Raw genomic sequence first — 19,862 nt, 5'->3', positions numbered from 1 at the left:
GAGGATTTAGTTAGCAAAAATTGCTGATTGAGTTATCCTTAATCATTTTTGGTTTGTTGTTGCCTACACAATATTAGCTTGACACTGCATATTGTTACACACACAATGATAATTGAAAGGGTTTACCTATGACTCATTCAATATTATTTTAAATAAGTTTCATGACTATGCTCTTGGTTTAGACACCTTAGCTCATAGTTCAGGTGTTAAAATCCGTAGCCCATATGTGAGTGAGAGACAAGGAAATGTGTAATGGTTAGCTCAGAAATTTGCAGTCAAAATGAATCGATAGATGACCATTTTGAAATAAATAGTTTTTAAGAAAATAAAAATGTTTGGAATGCTATAAAATGAAAGTTAAAACTTAGAGTTATTTGTATTAGGAGTAAGACTATGTTGATACAGTATGAACTACACTTTAACATTTTTTGGTTTACAGATTATTGCAGTACCGTGTCATTGTTGGTTTGTGTTTTATTTTGGCTGCATCAACGTCCATTCTCATTCATGTTGAAGGGCCACACCAAAAGGTGAGTTAACATATGCATTCACCTGGAATTTCGGGGGTATACCCTACCAGAACAAAGTTGCATGCATAAGAAAATGAATTTATTTGTTTGATTGGATTGGATGATTAATTTTTGCTAAAAATGTTTCACGATTGCGTAGAGTTCAGAATTACAAGTTCAGATGTTATATTTTTCAAAGAAGTGATCCATTTAAGTTGATATCATCAGTCGTGTATACAAAAGATATGTAATTGAGTTAGACTCCCAGGTTGTTTCTAAATTAAATATTTTGAGGTGTATGCGTTAAATTTTAAACTTGAGTGAATTTAATGTGATGAAATTAATTTATTTTCAAGTTGAGCACATGATTTAACATTAAATTGGGTACTTGCCAGATAAATTGACATTTTAGATATTTAGATAGACTTGTTTAAAGGCTTAAAAAAGAAGTAAAAATTGTGCCTATGTTTTACTTTTAATCGTGTAGCACCAGCATATCATATCAAGCATAATGACATTTTCTTGTTTTAGTTCTTAATGACCATAAAATTGGGTACCTTTGGAGATTTGTTTGCATGTATTACATTATAGCTGTATTATTTTGAGTCCTATTCCATAAAATATTCAAAGTAAATTAATACCAAAGTATTTATTAGTGTTTATTAAATTTTATTATGAATTACACTGTCCAGTGTTACCCCAAACAAATGGGGTAGTTGAGACTGATATAAATTTTCAAACATGATATAACTTGAAGTAAGATCTGGTGCTTTCCAGGCATATTTGCTTCATGAAGTTTTCTCGGGTCTTCCACTGGGTCAGGGGTTCCATGTTGGCCGACGTTTCGATGCCCGACTCGTGCATTGATCTACCCTGAGGACGATACACAAGTCGGGCATCAAAACGTCGGCCAACATGGAACCCCTGACCCGGTGGAAGAAGACCCGAGAAAACTTCATGAAATGGTATAACTTTCTCTTTCGTTAGTATCACAGTGCACAATATCATAGTCAAAACACTACATAAATATTGGTATTTATGTTTTATTGAAAGCAAATGGAAAGATGGTTTAGATTTTGTAAATAATTTGAAATATTTAAAAGGGATTTTTTTCAACTCTTGGTATTTTAGCACTCCCTCTCATAGTTTGGAAATTTGGGTGGAAAGAGACGAATATTGTCATTCAAAACACCTTGTGATGTATCAATCTCATTAGTGTCAATAACTAGTATTTTTCCTTGAACACTTGGTGTAGCATTAGAAAATTATTCTCACTTTTATGTTAGATTACATGGTGGGTTCTATTTCTCATAGAGCCAATTTGAGAATTCCAGGATTCTTACTTTTTGGGGATGCCCTCAATGAAATTCAAGTAACCAAAAAATGTGTAATTAGTTACATTGACTTATAACAGGTTGCAATAGGAAAAACAAAGGGTATCATATTTTAGCAAATTGTCATGCATGAAATAGAATGAAAAAAATATGGGACTAAGTGGTTGTCAATTATCATTTTATATTTTAATTAGTATTATGTCATTTTAAAATACCAACTATTTAGTTAGTACATGAAGATCTCTTCCGTGATTCCTATTTTGCAAATTTGCTGTTTCATTAGTTAATTATTCATGAATCAATAATCTCTTACTTGTGATTACTTGGGAAAAATCTTATTTCATACATCCCTACAGAAATGTCATCTGTAATTAGATATTTATGGAATAATGTCCTAAGTGTTTTATTCCCTGCCATACTGAATGTAATTGAAATATTGGTATCTGTGTAAGTGAAGATATTTCATAAACAAATCTGGGAAGAGCAGTTTAATTATTTGGTGTGCAAATGTAATCCATAAGTACATTTTCATTCCCTTGACCTTTGCCTCATAATATCTCATTTAACTTTTAGCATGTTCTGGTAAGCCGATACGAAACATCTTTATCTGCTCAGAACTATTCCAAAAAATGTTTAGCAAATACCTGTGTAAACTTAAATCTATGCTAATTAGGCCAAAGAAAGCTACAGACCTGATTCTTGAAATTCATCTACCTTTAAGACTGACATGTTTTTAGAGATGGCGAGTACCCAATTTTTCATCAATTAATTTATTGAAATTTAACATCAGTACTTTAAGGATGTCTCTCAGGCAGATCAATGGCATTGGTCTAAAAAGGGAAGGGTCTAAATTGAAGCACACACTATGTATACCCCTTCTTCTCTCAATTCTAATTTGTTTTTTCTGTTTTAAACATTCTTCCTTTATATTTGATTATGTTGTTTATTGGGTAGTTTTTGCAGAAAAATTCTAATTATTCAAATTTTAGGTGCATACATATTTCCATAGCATATTTTTGCAGTAAATTTTCTTACAATTTGTAAAAGTAGTATTGGACACTCAAGTGCATGCATAGATTTGAATGTATAGTACACAATATATGCATCATGAATTTTTGACTGTGTGAAAATTTATTGAAAAAGCCGGTAAAAGTTGATGTAGCCAAGGTATGTGGGTAGTCTAAAAGTGTCCGACTAAACAAATAAACGAGGCATAATTTCTTCAATTAAATTTTTATTTTTCAGCATTGTCTCTTTTAAGTCGATAAACTTTTTCCAGTGATGATCTAGCTTTGCTAACTCTTCCAATTAGTAGTTGACGTGTTTATCTGTAAAATAGGTGTTTTTCTTATGCAATGATTTCCTCGTCCGATGAAAATCTCTGTCCTCTGAATGAAACGTTAGGAAATAAAAAAAGGTGCTGGGGATCAGATCTGGTGCAGATGGTGAGTGATCAACCAATTTGAAGTGCAAATAGTGAATTTTAGTCATGGCAACCCCTGAAGTGTGACCAGGTAAATTGTCTTAATGGAAAAGCATAGTCTTCTTCAAATGTGATCGTATTTGTGCAATTTCTGCCTTCAGCTTCTCAAGTAATGATGCATAATACTTTCCTGTTATTTTTTTATCTTTTTTAAGATAATCGGTTGACACAATTTCATGAAGTTTCAAATTTTTCAGGATTTCTTCTTCGTGGATCCTTTTTTTAGGATGACAGTTTTGCCAGTGTTGCAGAGCTTCTTCAGGTCAGAAGTGGTTGATGCTTGTTTTTGATACCAAGCTGGTACGGGAGACCTATATACAGTAAGATTGGTGGAAATAAGCATCAACCATTTCTGACCTGAAGATGCCAGCGACGGTGAAACTCTCATCCAAAAAAATGGATTCATGCAAAATAAATCCAAGAAGATTTGAATCTTCATTCCTTACAATCTGTGGGAGCCTTCACACGGAACACTATTTCATGTTTTTCCCAAAAACAGTGTCTGTCATCTTCCTGGCTGAGGAAACTGTCTAGGCCTTTCAAAGCAGGTTTTACTTAGCTGTCGACTGTTTTGACTGTTTGTTCATCTCAGAAGTATAATGTGGTAATGAGGTTTCATCTGCAGTTGTGAATCAGTGCAATAAATCAGGCTCGTTTTGCTTCAACCTCTCCTATGGGCCTTGGAAATGTTCATTTGAATTTGTTTTTGGTCCGATGCGACCAAACGTGACACCCAACTAGGATAGCTTATGCATGTCCAATTCTTCCGTCAATATATGACAAATGCATTCTTTCCATATGCCCATAGCCTCCATTATGTGTCTAATCTTAACTTGACAGTTGTCCAGTTACATTCGGTGAACTTTTTTGATTTTTTATCAGTGGTTGTCTGAGTTTTTGGCCATCCTGAATTCTCATCATCAGCCAAGTTGGTATGGCCATGTTTAAGCTGTTCAAAATTTCATGGTTGTAATTGATGCTGTCAAATCCAATTGCCCGGCATCCAATTCATCTTTGATTTCCATCTGTATATAGCCTTGAAAAAACTAATATTCAATGACAGCCCACTACTCAATTTTTTGCCATTTTCACAAAAACCCTCTGAACAGCTGACTTGATTGATTGCATAACTACAACTGATTGTCCTAAATGGCTGGAATTTTGGTGAGTACCTTTCAATGCATGAGCAAACTCACCCCAATTCCGTTGAAGAGTGCTGCCATGTTCATGTTAAGGTTGGAAAGTTTTCAGATCACCCACGTACATATTTGTTTTTTTAAGATGTTATTGAAGCTTTTTTTAAAGGTGTAATAACTTTTAATCGCAAGAAAAAGAAAACAAATATGATAGCTACAGAATTAAAATATCCTTTGTCACCCAGATATGTTTTAGCTCATAAAATAACAGCTATATATAACACTGCCATAAAATATTATAAGATCTTCCCCCATGTTAAGACCCTTTTTAATAAATTGTTTAAACCAGATTTTGTTAAAGGAAGGTGTTTTACATAACAATTATTGTATGAACAGATGCAATAGCATTTTGTTTTTGATTTTTTTATTTAAATCTACTGGCACATTCAAACTGAAAAGAATCTGTGGTAAAAATAGCAAATTTTTTTTGTTGCTGTCAGTGTGAGCCAGGGCATGGTTAAAATATTTGCCCAACATGAGTACATTTTTGTAGTAGTCTTTTAGTTGGTTTTTAAAATATAATTTATTGTCTTCCCATTATGCTATTTTCTATCTAAATCTGTCAAACTAAAACCATGCTTATTATTTTAATCTGAAACCTAAAGCTTATGAAATACTATAGTTTATCCATGTTTTTGTTGAGCCATTAATATAATACCCTGTTCTAGTGTGACCTCTGAAACTACAGTCCTGTGCTGAAAATGTGTATTAAAATATTGGAATATAAAACCTAAAGCTTATGAAACACTACAGTTCACCATGTTATTGTTAAAATATTATAATAGCTTAAAACCTCTGAAATTACAGTCATGTTCTGAAAATGTGTATTAAAGCAATAGCCCTTAAGTCAGTTGTTTGAGTCCAACATGAGTTTGTCCTCCGGCTAACTCCTTGGTAATGGATGTGATTACCACATCAGGGATATGTAATACAGAAATTGTACTGGGTTGGCTTGATGACAAGCTGCATTAGGTGTATTTGGATCCTAGATACTGAGGGGGGAGGGGGCTGTACTGGAGGAAAGTGAACAATTTAGAATTTGATTGAAAAAAATTATGGCTCTTTCCACTTTAAAAGCCAATTGAGAGAAAGAAATGTAGAACGTATGATGTATTAACTCCAGAGGTGATGTCATTTTGAAAATTGAAATCATATTAACCTATCTGATTGCTAAACTTGCTGTAAATTGTGATCATTCTGGCATTAGTTTTGGATATATTATTATTACTGCTATGATGTTTTTCTTTTCATATAAAGGTAATATTTTAATTTAGGATTTCTATGAAGTGATGTAAAAAGATCATAGTATGCTATTCAATAAACATGCCTCAATTCAATTTATAATTTGTGTCATGGTTCTTGTAAATTGACGTATAGCTTTCAGAAACACCTGAGGTGTGACATGAACTGATGGCCATTGAAGTGACAGGTGGGCAAGTTATCCCTCATGAATGACATTGGCCCTGCAACTATTGGTGACCTTCAATGAATGAAAGAAAATTAATCTCTCATCTCATCATGCAGTGTTATTATTCATTTGAATGGCATCAAAGCATGAGAACTGGGTAGCTCAGCAATCTGGACATTTGATGTGTGAAAATGACAAATAAAAATTGAAGTGTTTCATAAGTTTCTTGCCTTTTTTTATAAAACAAGTTTTTCATCTGGATGTGTTAAAAAATCCATTTTTTAATGAATATTTAAAAATTCTTTTAAAATCTTAATTTTACTCATTGATTTTTATTTATAGCCTAAAAATGATAGTTGTTTTCTTGGAAAGTAGAATTTTTTCTTCTATTTTTATGATAGCAGAGCAAAAATAGTGTGCAAATAACTTGTCTAACCTGCTGTTTTGTTGCAGTACCTTGACATAGTTCAGAGGAAATCTTTGTGGTGCCTTTACTGGGTGGGCCTTGGGGTGTTGTCATCTGTTGGCCTAGGAACAGGCCTGCACACCTTCCTCCTATACCTGGGTCCTCATATTGCTTCTGTTACGCTTGCTGCCTACGAGTGTGGCAGCCTTCGCTTTCCCGAGCCTCCTTACCCTGATGAGTGAGCTTGCATTCACTTCTCCTTTAAATGTTTCACTTTTTTTAAAGAATTTCCATCATATAATGATAAAACTTTTCACTGCTGTTATCTTACCCTTGTGACTATCCAAAGAATGAGCTCCTAGAAATTACAATCTATTTTCTTTCCAGGAGTTAAAAATGAATGCATTCAACAAGGGTATTTGGAAACTAAAGCAATAGAATTGTATTTGGGACTCAAATGTTTAATTTTAATTTGAATTCAAACGGTATTAATTTTAGACTAATTACTGATCAATACAAGATTTCTGTTGAGAGCTAAATTCTCAACAAAGATATGCATATCAATCTGGAACATCATAAATTTGATACATAATTATCAGAATATGCTATATCCCTTTTGTGCAATATTATGAGGATAAGTATTAGTTGCCACAGATTGCCTACTCCCTCATACCTTCATAGTAATGTATATGTAATCACATTTCCAGCAAATGCTTTCTATAATGGAACTGCTTCATTGAAACCCTGTGAGAACAAAATACTCCCTCTCACTCCTGAACTTTCACCATCAAAATTGCATGTTAAGACCTGTAATCATTTGACTTATGATAGCTGACAAATTCAATGTTATGGTAAACAAAGAGCTTATCATAGCATTGAATCTCTCTTTAAAACTGGTTACAAGTACATTGGCTAGCATGAAGTTAGTCTTAATTTGTAATGCAAGAAAAAATTTTCACTAGCTAAAAATATAGTAGGAATGTTGAGGTTTTAATGAAAGTGGGATATCACAATGCAACAATTTCAAAGTGTAAAAAATCATTTGCTTTGACCTGGATCCCTCAATGTCCAGCTGTATGCTTTAGCCAGTTAAGCTACTGAGTTGTCCTCTCACACTCTGAAATTTTAGGGACTTCAAAGAAACAAGATATTATGATAAATTACCAGACCTGTGACCGTGCATGCATTGTCACAGGTATTTGTAGTCATGCTCATTGCACCACAGTTCATCAGGCTAAAACCAAACATTAACCACTTGGGTGTTTACCTGGAAGAAATTCAAAGAAACTTCTGGAGATGCCATAACAGTAACTGCCCTGTCAAGGAAAATGATTTTTACTCTTTGAAATTGTTACATTGTAATCTGCATTATTTAATGACTTAATTAAAAGTTACTGCCACAGCCTGTCTCAGTTTCTTTGAACCTGGGATATATTATTTTTAATATTTATGTAATTAATGGATGAAAATATTCCTGTTATTCTAAGTTTATTTTTGAAGGAATCAAAATGCAGATTTACTTGAAAATTTATGGAATTTTTTTTAAAAGAATTATTTGTAAAGAGTTATTAAAAATTAATTTTATCACCATCCAATATGTTAGCATAATTAAATCCAACATGACTAAGTTATTATCTTAAACTGGTGCCTTAAGTTTGAATATATAGTAGTTCTAAGGCTGTTAATTTGAAATGCGTACTCACCACCATGAAAGATTAGGATTGTACCTAGATGCAGGATATAATGTCATTAGGTACTAGTGCTGACCTCCTTGACCACTAACACTGCATTAGTATCCCTAGCTAGGTTCCTTATCTGTGTGCTAATTTGTGACATTTGCATGATATAAACTATGAGTTTTTTCTTAGTTTTTGTTTAATTTTTTATTGATCAGTCTTTTTTTTAATAAATACAGTAAAAGTTTACTTTTGAGGTTACTTCGTAGACTTGGATAATAGTAATTCTTTAAGGGAGGGGTTGCCAAATTATTTTTGCCACCAGCCAAACTCTCTCTCAATTCTCATGTGTGAGCTGAGTATTGTACCTGTAATTATCTTAGTTAGACTGTAAAACTATCATTATACCTGAAAGTCGAGGTTTTAGAGTCTGACTCTAGTGGGCTTAATTTGAAACCCATCTGTTAGCAAAACCCAGTTCATGGATAGTTTGCCAAGCCCTGCATATGGGACCATCTCATTGTATATATCACATAGATACTAATGCTATTAATATTCCATAAAAAATCTTGTAAACTACTAAATGTATGTATTGTCAAACTATTTTGATCTTAATTTTTCTTGTAGATAGGCTTTTGAATATGTATGCCTTTTACTTCTACATTATCTTTGCTGCTATTGTTTCCATAGTCTACTAAATTTATTCAATGTAGCACATTTAGATTCATCTCACATGATGCTGGTGCTGCTGTTAAACTTAAATGTGTTGGGCTAACAGGGATGTTGCCTCTCTGCTAATAGATACATGGTATCTCTTCTGATCTGTATCTCACCTGAAAGGTATTTTGCCCCACCTCCGACTAAAAAGATGATGCAAGAATATAGGGAGAAGAAGGTGGATTTAGTAAATGTAGATATGAGCAAAAAAATTACGTCCATGTGTTCCTAAATGGTCCAAGCTTCTGCTGAAACTGCCACTTGAATACAAAAGAAAGATTATAAGGCACCAACTCATGATGTCATACAGATGGGAAGGATGAAATGGCCTTTGATTTCTAGTGTTTGCGGTTAAACAAGTCCTGGCAGAAAGTTACAATTGAGATTATTTTAATGTCTTTTTAAAATATGCGAAGTTAGCAATGTTCTTCATGGAAGTGAAATTGGCATTTTGTTTGAGGAAAGTGATAACCCCAGTGAAAATAACTGCAGAAATGATTTAGCAGCAGTGATGATAAATTGCTAGGAATCTATGATAAATTGCGATTACCTATTTATAAATTTAAATTGCCCTTAAAAAATTTTTCAGTTTTATAGCTTTTATATCACAGATATGGACTCGACCATATGAAAATCAGCAGCAGCTGTTAGCAGCTATAAAATAGTCCATGAATAGTAGCTTTTCATATCTATTTAGTGTTAGGCATATTTCAGTGAAACTAATACTAGAGATTACATTCAAAAAAGATTTTATAATGCCTTATAATAAATAGGAAGTAAAAAGTTGTACCCTAGTCAAAGCATTGCTATTGCTATTTAATTTCCAAATGTGTACTCTCAAGCTTTGACGAGTCATTAAAATGCATATTTGTTTATGGTTAAATTTTTTTCTTTCATGAAGAATTATATGCCCCGAAGATAATGGGTTTCCAAATGAGGAGATCAACATTTTGGCCATCATGAGCAAAGTTCGTTTGGAGGCATGCCTTTGGGGAGCTGGGACTGCCTTGGGGGAGCTTCCACCTTATTTCATGGCACGGGCTGCTCGACGCTCTGGCTATGACCCCGATGATGAAGATGATCTCAGAGAATTTGAAGAATTGCAGAGGAAGAAACGTACTCCTTCTCAAATGGTAAATGAAACAATTATTCTTTTATTTGCTTATGTAGTTTACTCAGAAACATTGAACTTTGCCGGGGAAAAACTTGAAGAAATGAAATTATTTCTATTTTTATCCAAATATTCCAATCAATTTAGCTGCCTGTATCTTTGGTGAAGAGAAGGAATTGTGCAATTGTGAAAGTGGTATATTCTATTATCTCAGAGACACTTGGGGGAAAGAGTACAAACATCCCTAGGAGTACACATCAGTAACTCTTCAATTTCCTCTTTCATCATCACTGTGTCGGCCAACCATTGGCATACATGCAGAGATGAAAGAGGGAGCAGTTGCTGTCCCCCCACCTCCCAAACCTTCAATGTCTGACTGGGTGCTTATTGCTGAGAATCACTGACTTACGATGTTAATTTGGGGGTGGTTTTCTTGGCCTATTCAGACAGTCAACCAATTGACTATGTTAGTATGTTATCTAGATAGTTAACATTTTTTATTTAAACATTGGTTACCATCCTTAACCTATTTAAATTTTATGAAACCATTCATTAAAAAGGTATTTTTAGTACAATAAATGACTCCGAGGCATCAGCAAGAAATTCTTTTACAAAATGAAGTTCTAGTTTACAAGGTTTGTATAAAAAGTATCGGAAAAATAGATTTATTTCATATGTTGCTACATTGCCTCAAAATTCTTCAAATTACATCCCTTGAGCATCAACATACTTCTGCCAGTGGCTTTTCTGTAGCTTGAAGGCTCCCTTTCCTGGAGGGTCCTTTAGGGTACAAATGCAAGCTTCTTTGGTGGAACTTTGGGTCCAATGGTTGTGTCCTTTGAGGGAGGATTTAACTTTTGGGAATAGGAATTAGTCTGCTGTTGCCAAGTTGGGACTGTAAGGGGGATGGGGGTCTTCGTCAATGCATTACACTCGACTCTGCTTTTGGTCGTCCATCAAGACTCTTGTGGCTCTTTTGCATTGCCAAATTTTCAGTGGTAATGGTGTGCACAGTGATCTTATTAATGCCAATAAGATCTGTGATCATGCGCGCACTTCACCAACGGTCTGAATACAGCACTTCACTCACACGTTGTTGTTGGCTCAAGATGTCAATGGCCGTCCAGTGAAGGGCTCATCTTCCGCACTCTCACGGCCATCATTGAAGAGCTTGTGCCCCTTAAATACTGCAGTTTGTGATATGCTTTAATTCTTGAACACTTGGGGCAAATCATGCCCAATTTCTCCGTTCATTATTTCCCCAGTTCAATGCACAATTTAATGGTGTACCCCTGTTCAATTGTGCACTGCATTTTGCACTTACATCAAGTCACTCTACAGGGGTCCAGTAAAACACAATCTAGCCTTAGCAAACACTCACATGCACTTGGCATTTGGCATGTGTTGAAGATCAGACCCCCACCCACCAAGCCCTCATGGTGCGAGCCTGCTGTGATGCAGTCACATCAGGAAAAAAATGCTCCCAAACAAGCATTGTATAGTTGACAAGATTGTGTTTTTTTAGGACTACATAAACATTGGCTTGCTTTCTCCTTCTCCCTCAACCCTTTTCCCTTCACTACATCACTGCTGCCAATGTATTTCTATAAATCCCTTCCTTTTGGTCATAATTAAAAAAAGGATGGGACCCAGTATGGATCAGTGGACCAATACAAAAGGTCATGTACTATAAGAGAACTAAAAATCATGAGACCCCAATTTTGAGAAAATCATCCATTTAGGCATTGTTTTTATTCGAAAATTAAGCGAAAGAAGCTTAATAGTGAAGTTTTTTTACCACCGATGAATTTTTAGACTGTAGTATTAGCCAAGAATTAGTGTCCTGGCTTCAGGTACCATATCCTTCAGTACTCTCTATCTGTGAATTGTTTCTCATCCTGGAATTGGGTTGCTTTTCCCTTTGGGTTAATAGTTTCATAAAAAGGTTTGTTTTATCATTTTGAACTGTTAATTTTATAACCTGGTCGTTAATTTGTTATGTGATTCAAATTCATTGTCACCAATTTTATTGTATTTCAATAGTATTTTTCTGCCCTGAATATATATTCCCACAATTTTGATCTGCTTCCACTTTAGTTGCATTATTGAAGTGATATTTAAAAGGAGGTTTATATGTCCAACTGCATACTGACGGTATCTCCAGCCATCAAGTCACCATGCAAGGTGGTGTGTAGCTTTGGTCACTTAAGGTTAACTATGCACAACAAGAGATTTTACTTGCAGAAAGGGACATTCAAGAGCCCATCATTGTTATATCTGTTGAGTGAAGGTTGTGTAAATAATCCCAGTTTTCCATCACTAGTTCCTGTGTTTGTCATACTTTGCCTTATTTGGGTCAAAGTCATTTTTATTCGTCATATTTTCAACTTATGTGCGATAGGAATAGTCTCCCTCTGGTGTTCTTAAAATGCACAAATTATGTTGCTAACTCCCAGTCGTAGAATGTATTCATTTTGTGCCACGAATGTTTTCCTGGCCAACTGAGATTACAATTTGTTTACTTCAAATTTCCATCATTAGTTGCACTTGTACTACCCCAGCTCATTCAAACTCTTCACTATAACCATTCAAATTACTACTCTCAATCATCTTTTTTGGTGTATTCTATATACAAAACGAAGTCAAAAGAGTTATTTCGATGAAGGCTGATGTACATGAGTAACTGTTTTAGTATGTGAAATCATTTATAATACAGTACATAGTGATGCAAAGTGGGGTAAAAACTGAAAATGAAATTTCATAAAATAGGGCTCCACATACATTTTTAAAATAGGACATCGTATGGCACATGATAAAAATGCTGTAAATTGCGGGAAAACATAAATTATGATAATGAAAATATGAGGTTTGACTGTACTCCTTATAGAATTGATTGTCGCATTGATTCCTGAATCGGGTATCTCCTCATAAATTTAAAATTGGCCCATTACGTTTAACTTTTTAAATAATAAGATTTCCTATGGTTTTTTTGTATGCATAAGAACTAAATGCAAACTGGGACCGTAGTAGATCCTAAAATTGCATTCATTTGTACAAGCATGACACATATAAGAAAATGTAGTTAGAATTTCAATTGGAAGTGCAATAAATATATTTTGTTAATTTCTTTATTCAGATTTATTATGCTTATATAAGTTTTTGCTTTCACAGGAATTTCTGTATGGAGTTAGTCTGGTTGATTTTGATTTTATTGAGTACGTTTTTAAATATAGCCCAGTTGGGCTTGTCAAGTTTAATTTCAAACTTCTTTTTTTTTGTTATTTTTAAGAAATGGTTAATATTCCAAACATGCCTGAAATACTTCTGCGTCTTTCTGAATTTATTAAAAGTGTTGCATTTTTATGCTCTTTATCTTTATAGACTTTCATTGATCGTGCCAAACTTGGAGTTGAGAGACTCGTGGAAAAAGTTGGGTTCTTCGGGATTCTTGCTTGTGCGTCGGTGAGTTTTTTAATATAAGTGTAGCTTTTTTTTTTAAGGTAATCTACCGGTTAAGGTAGGTTTTTCGATGGACACAACTACCAAACAAATATTTTGTGACTACTAACAAAACACAACCCTAAATTCTACTCTAGACCAGGTCCCTCTTCATCTCTGAGTACTTTCTTCCGCCCTTCATCCCGTCCAACATCCCTATCCTGTTCCTTCCCTTTCCTCTTTTGCCCAACATTCTACCCTCTATCACAGTCTTCAACATCCCACTGCCGGTCAACACCCCCTTCATCCACTTTTCCTGCCTCCATAGGATTGCTCCCAACAAACCCCTCTCTTCGCCCACCATACCAAGTACTTCCTCATTTGTTTTCTTCTCTGTCCATTTCACCTTCTCCATTCTTCTCCACACCCACATTTCAAAGGCCTCCAGTCTACGTCTATCCTCCTGCTTCAATGACCACGTTTCCGCGCCGTACATAGCTACGCTCCATATCAAAGTTTTTACGAGTCTTTTCTTAACATCCTTACTCAAAGTCCCCGTCATCAACTCCCTCCTCCTCGTGAAAGCCTCTTTGCCTAGCGCAATTCTTCTCCTTACGTCCCTACTACTTTGACCGTGTTGGTCCAAAACACTACCGAGATACGTAAACTGTTCTACCTGCTCTAGTTTTTGCCCTCCTATTTTAATGTTAAGCTTGCCCTTTTTCTTTCTAGAAAATCGCATAACCTTTGTTTTATTAATGTTGATTCTCATCCCATACCTGTCGCACTGAATTTCCAATTCACTCAGCAATGCTTGCAGCCCCTTGGCTGACTGACAAACTAAAGCTTGGTCATCAGCAAACCTAACTGATTTTACGAATTCCCCGCCCACTTTCATTCCTACCTCTAGTTCTTCCCATGCCTCTTTGATCATTTCCTCTGCATACAGGTTGAACAGCAACGGTGATAATGGGCAACCCTGCCTTACACCCCTTCCTAACACTGCCCATCCTGACTCCCCGTTTCCCACCCGCACCTGAGCAGTCTGAGACATGTACAGGTTGCGGATTAGCCTCCTTTCCCTCCAATCTATTCCTATTTTCTGCAATATACTCATTAGTTTTTCCCAATTCACTCTGTCAAACGCTTTTTCGAAATCTACGAAACAGGCAAATACCTCCTGGTTGTGTTCTATATTCCTCTCGATTAATAATCTCATTACTGCAATGGCATCACGCGTACCTCTCCCCTTCCTAAACCCAAACTGATCATCCCCTAAGTAATCATTTGCCCTACTCTCTATCCGTTTGTTTATGATCCTGAGAACAACTTTAGCTGCGTGGGATATCAAACTAATTGTCCTATAGTCCTCACATGACGTGGCCTTTACCTTTTTCGGAATCGGAACTAAAACTGCTCTCACAAAGTCTTCCGGCCAGATTCCCTCCTCATAAATGCTACGGATCAGCCCATATAGCCTCTTCCTCCCACATTTTCCTAAGCATTTTAAAAGTTCCACGGGAATGTTATCTACCCCACGGCCTTATTTAGTTTCATCTCCCTTAATGCCCTTTCTATCTCATTGTCTAGTATGCCTGGACCTAAGCTGTCTTCCTCTACGTCATTTTCTTTTTCAATGTCTAACTGTGTTGGTCTCAGTTCTTTACTATACAGTTCTTCTATATACTCCTTCCATCTCTCTTGGATCTTTCCTGCGTCAACTATTACCTTACCCGCCTTATCTCTAACTATTAGCATAGCTCTTCCTTTCTTACTTCCCGATAACGATTTAACTTTGCTGTACAGCGCACCGATTTCACCCTTCCTCTGGAGACTTTCCATATCCTCGCACTGCGTCTTCCACCATGCGTCTTTTGCCTTATAAGTGTAGCTTATAGCCATTAAAATCATATCTTTAACCCCAGGTAGTTGTGGCAAATAATTAAAGTTACTAAAAACCTTTCAGATTGATGTATGTGTCATGGAATCAATTTGAAATTTTTAAATTATTCAACCAGAGGCTACTGTAACTGTCGCATTTTCTTTCATTTAACGTACACATTATGCTATTGAAAAAATAAGAATAAATTGATATGTTCCATTGATACTGCTCACTTAACAGTTTTAAAGCATCTTCTTTTGTGACTACATTGGACATGTTAGCCAATGACTTGTAATGGATTGGTAACTTCTAATGGATTTTATGCAAATTTTTTAAAAATACACCTTTAAAAATCCTTTTCAGATTCCAAATCCTCTATTTGACTTGGCTGGTATCACTTGTGGTCATTTCCTTGTGCCATTTTGGACATTCTTTGGTGCTACGTTAATAGGTAAAGCTGTTGTGAAAATGCACATCCAAAAGATGTTTGTAATTATTGCATTCAATGAAGTGCTTGTGGAGCGTGCAGTAGCCTTGCTGGAATGTATCCCTTATATTGGTAAAAAACTACAAGAACCATTTAAGGAATTTCTGGCAAAGCAGAAGACCAAGCTTCATCGTAATCGAGTAACTGCTGATACAGCTACGGTAATATACCTTTTCTCTCAAACTTATTTATACTCCAGTCTTCTCATAGAAAAAGAGTTTTGTGTTGACACAAATGGGTATTGCAAGCATGTGGCTTTGGTTTTTAGTAGAATTGTAATGTAAATTGAACAGTTAAATGATATATTGCTAAGGGTTGCTACAGTGACACAGTACTGGGAAATTTGATTTGGAAATATGGGATATAATTCAGTGATATTAATGACTTGCTTGTGGCAAAGGGGTAAAATTCTTCAAGTGACAAGTTACTTGAAAAATAGTTGCATGCCAGTTACACCGGTGTGAAACTGTGGTATCTGCTTTTCCCCTGGGAAGGCTTTGCCATGTGCCAGGTGGTTATACTTTCTCCAATGGAATATGTTATGTGCGACTATCTATCGAAGCCAAGGTGGTCTGAAATCAAAGCAGATCTCCTACATCGGACGCATCCTATATCCCTCTTTGCGTGAAACATTTAGCGTGCTGAAGCTTTTTGAATGAGGAGAATTACCAAGATTATCTACAATGTGCACATTCATGAGCAGCCTTTCACAAGGTGATACTCACCATCCCTGGTTAAAACTACCATTAAAGGTAAGTACTCAGTACCCTAGTTGCAGAAACATTATTTGCAAGTGAATATGATTTGTGCTAATTTGTGTTAGACTAATGTATGTCGGAGGTAATTTCAGGGCTCTTTTTGCTACTACTAGTTACCAACCTTTAAGGCACTTTAGGATGCTCCTTTACTGACAGTTTACACTCTGTAATCAGGGAAGAATGCTTAGCCATTTGTGAGACAAAATGGGAAAGATGAAATGGACAGAAAGGAAACCTAAAGTTTTAGAGATTATTGGAAGAGATCCAAAAGAGACAGGAAAGATGGATGCAGAGCACTTTGACAGGCAATAGGATATTGAAAACTGCAATATAGGGGAGAACATTAGGCAAATGAGAAAGGGGAAGAAATAGGATAGGTATGTTATATAGACAGAATGAAGGTAGGAAGGAAGTATGCAGGATTGAAGAAGGGTATATGGTCATGTGTGATGCAGGATCTGTTTTATAAGGTGAGGCAAAGAAATATATGGCCGTATGGTTTTCTAGTGTGTTCATCCAAAACTTGCCTTAGATGGTAGAATGTCTATAGTAATAATGTGTTTTAGTATTTAGCCATTTAATTTTCCATATTTGTATAATCAACTCCAACAGTTGTTCAGTATTTGGAAGGATCTACATTCAAATGGACCTAATTTTTTTTGACTGTGTAATAACTAAATATTTTTAATACCAAAAACTTGAAACGATGTCATGAGGGGGTTAGTATTTGATTGGTAGTTAATATCATAATTAATGCACAACTGTTGCTCATGTCACAATTTCTGAATTTTAAGTATTAATTACGAAGATAGTTAGAAAGGTTCCTATAATCTCCACAAAATGTCAGCACTAGGGCAACGAATTTACCACATAGTAATAGGTTATCCTTTATGAGTAAACACGTAACACATCTGTGCTCTGGGAATAGATCTGTGGCATGGACACCTCTCTGTTGTTGTTGTTCCCGTATTGTGATTTGTGAAAATGGCAAAAATTGAGATTTGAGCAGTGATTAAATACTTTGTAAAGAAAGGTATGAAGGGAAAGGAAATTCATGCCGATTTTCAGAATACTCTGGGGGACTCTGCTCCTTCACTTTCAACTGTTGCCAATTGGACCCACAAGTTTAAGTTTGGTCGGGTCAGCTTAGATGATGATCCGTGTAGTGGTCAGCCAAAATGTGCCTTTACCCGAGAAATTATTGCTAAAGTGCATAAAATGGTCATAGATGATCGCCAACTGAAAGTGCGAGAGATCGCTGAAGCTGTAGGGATGTCATCTAAGTGGGAATATCACATTTTAACTGTGGAATTGGATATGAGAAAATTCCCTTTAAAATGGGTGCTGCAATTCTTGACGCAGAATAACAAATGCATCAGAATGTAAATTTCCAAACAATATTTGACCTGTTTTAAGAGCAACCAACAAGATTTTCTGAGATGGTTTGTGACCTCAGATGATACTTGAGTCCACCACTCTATCCCAGAGACAAAACAGCAGTCAAAGCAGTGGAAACATGTTGATTCACCACCACCAAAGGAAGCAAAGGCTATATGGTGGCCGGAAAGGTGATGGCTTCAGTTTTCTGAGATGTGAGAGTGATTCTACTGATTGATTATCTTCCCACTGATCAAACAATTACTGGACAAAACTACGGTAACCTCCTGGACCGAATACAGAAAAAGATACACAAAAAAAGGCCAGGTTTGGGGAGGAAGAAAGTCATCTTTCATCAAGACAATGCATGCCCACGCATAAGTATTGTTGCCATGGCAAAAATACATGAACTAAGGCACAAATTGCTGCCACACCTGCCTTATTTGCCGGCTCAATCAGATTTCCATCCCTTCCCCAAGCTCAAAATTTTCCTCGGTGAACGTAGATTCTGTTCAAACAAAGAGCTGATAGCCGAAGTAGACCGGTATTTTGCAGGCCTGAAGGAATTTAATGTTCGAGATGAGATGAAGACACTGGAACATTGCTGGACCCAAGTTCATTAGTGTACAGGAAGATTACGTTGAGAAAAAAAAAGTTTCACTGAGATAAATTGTTTATTTCTATTCCATTCCTAGAACTTTTCTAATTACCCTCCTACTTGGATTTCACTTCCTCTATACTTGCCGACCCCGGTGGCGGCGGGGTAACGTCCTCGTCTGCCATTCCAAGGGTCACGGGTTTGATTCCCGCCTGGGTGAGTTTCCCTCCATCTAGGGCTTGGGTGTTTGTAAATGTGACCATTGTTATCATTGTTAAAAGTTCGATGTAAAGGCCAAAATGTGCTGTTTTCGGACTAATACTGAATAAATAAAATAAAATTTCACTACCTCTATGTACGGAAACATTGACCAGAATTCAGTTCAGGGTGCAGCAACATAACTTCATTTTTTCCTAAGCAAATTTAATTGAACAAAGGGAGTGATACTGCCGCACCCTGTAGATAGTGTTAGTTCCGCTCAGAGAGAAACTTGTATAATGCCCACATTGTTTTAGAAGATGACCGTATAAAAAGTTTTACTAATGTATAAGTAAATGTAGAATTTACTCCTTTGTCTTTTTCACTTTGTCAATCTTTTAACTTAAGTCTTTAAACGTATTTCCCTGTTGCCTCTTCACCTGCTGTCGTGCATCATGGTCTGTGACAAAGGGAACATTCCAGAAGAAAAGACGGAGAGAGTATTTTAAAACCGTAGAAGCTCAGCAGCATGGCACAAAGAGCTCTTAGTATTACTTAGTGCAGGAAGTATTTTCCCACAGTTAATGCCACAAATATTATCATCAGTATGCATCCATATATTGGGCCAACAATTGTAAGTACTGATGAGTTTAATTGCTGAAGTTTTATGAATTCAATCAATTATATTTCATATGTGTAGTGCATGTCTAGGATGGACAGCTAAACGACTATGGGCGCACCACTGCACCTTATCACATTGAGCTTTGCTGATCAGGTGGTAGTATTGTTGCATAATTGTAGTATCACACTTGATTTAACTGCGCCTGATTTCCTGGCTGTATGACACATCATTCCTTATATCACAGTGTAGATTTGGTTGCCCACAACTCCTGGCAAAATGATTGACATAATTCTTTCTTGCAAGTGACCTTAGCCATGGATTGCCTCTCTGCTCAGAAACTAGTACTACTATAATTACTTAACTTTCTGCTTCAGTAACATTGTGAAAGGAAAAATACATTCATCCCACATACATTGTTTATTGTATGCCTAGGATTGTGCAATAATCAACATTATATATGATACATGTTACTTTCCTTTCACGGTAAAAAAATTCAACCAAGCCATGCTAGAAGCTACTTCCTTCCCCTATTGCTTTTGTCATTGCATATATCTTTTGTAATGACTTAATAAGAGTCCACAGCTATGCAACATCAGCAGGATGATCGCCTCTTGGCAAATATGAACAGTCTTACCGGTCCGGGGCATGCATCTCTTGGCATA

General features: G+C 36.0%; 1 protein-coding gene across 4 annotated transcripts in view; it reads left to right on the top strand.

Annotated features, from left to right (window-relative positions):
* The window catches only part of LOC139693445 (vacuole membrane protein 1-like), a 29,604-nt gene that overhangs the window by 4,241 nt on the left and 5,501 nt on the right, over positions 1-19,862 (top strand). For all 4 annotated transcript variants that reach the window (XM_071591601.1, XM_071591600.1, XM_071591597.1 and 1 more), the window contains 5 exons: positions 440-530; positions 6,384-6,574; positions 9,631-9,862; positions 13,222-13,302; positions 15,524-15,808. In XM_071591601.1, coding sequence (XP_071447702.1) covers positions 440-530; positions 6,384-6,574; positions 9,631-9,862; positions 13,222-13,302; positions 15,524-15,808 — 880 coding nt within the window. The remainder of the gene's footprint in view (positions 1-439; positions 531-6,383; positions 6,575-9,630; positions 9,863-13,221; positions 13,303-15,523; positions 15,809-19,862) is intronic.

Source organism: Hetaerina americana, unplaced genomic scaffold (assembly GCF_022747635.1).
Source record: "Hetaerina americana unplaced genomic scaffold, ioHetAmer1.1.p SCAF_5, whole genome shotgun sequence".
NCBI classification, from domain to species: domain Eukaryota; kingdom Metazoa; phylum Arthropoda; class Insecta; order Odonata; family Calopterygidae; genus Hetaerina; species Hetaerina americana.
This window is presented reverse-complemented; position numbering and strand designations above follow the sequence as displayed.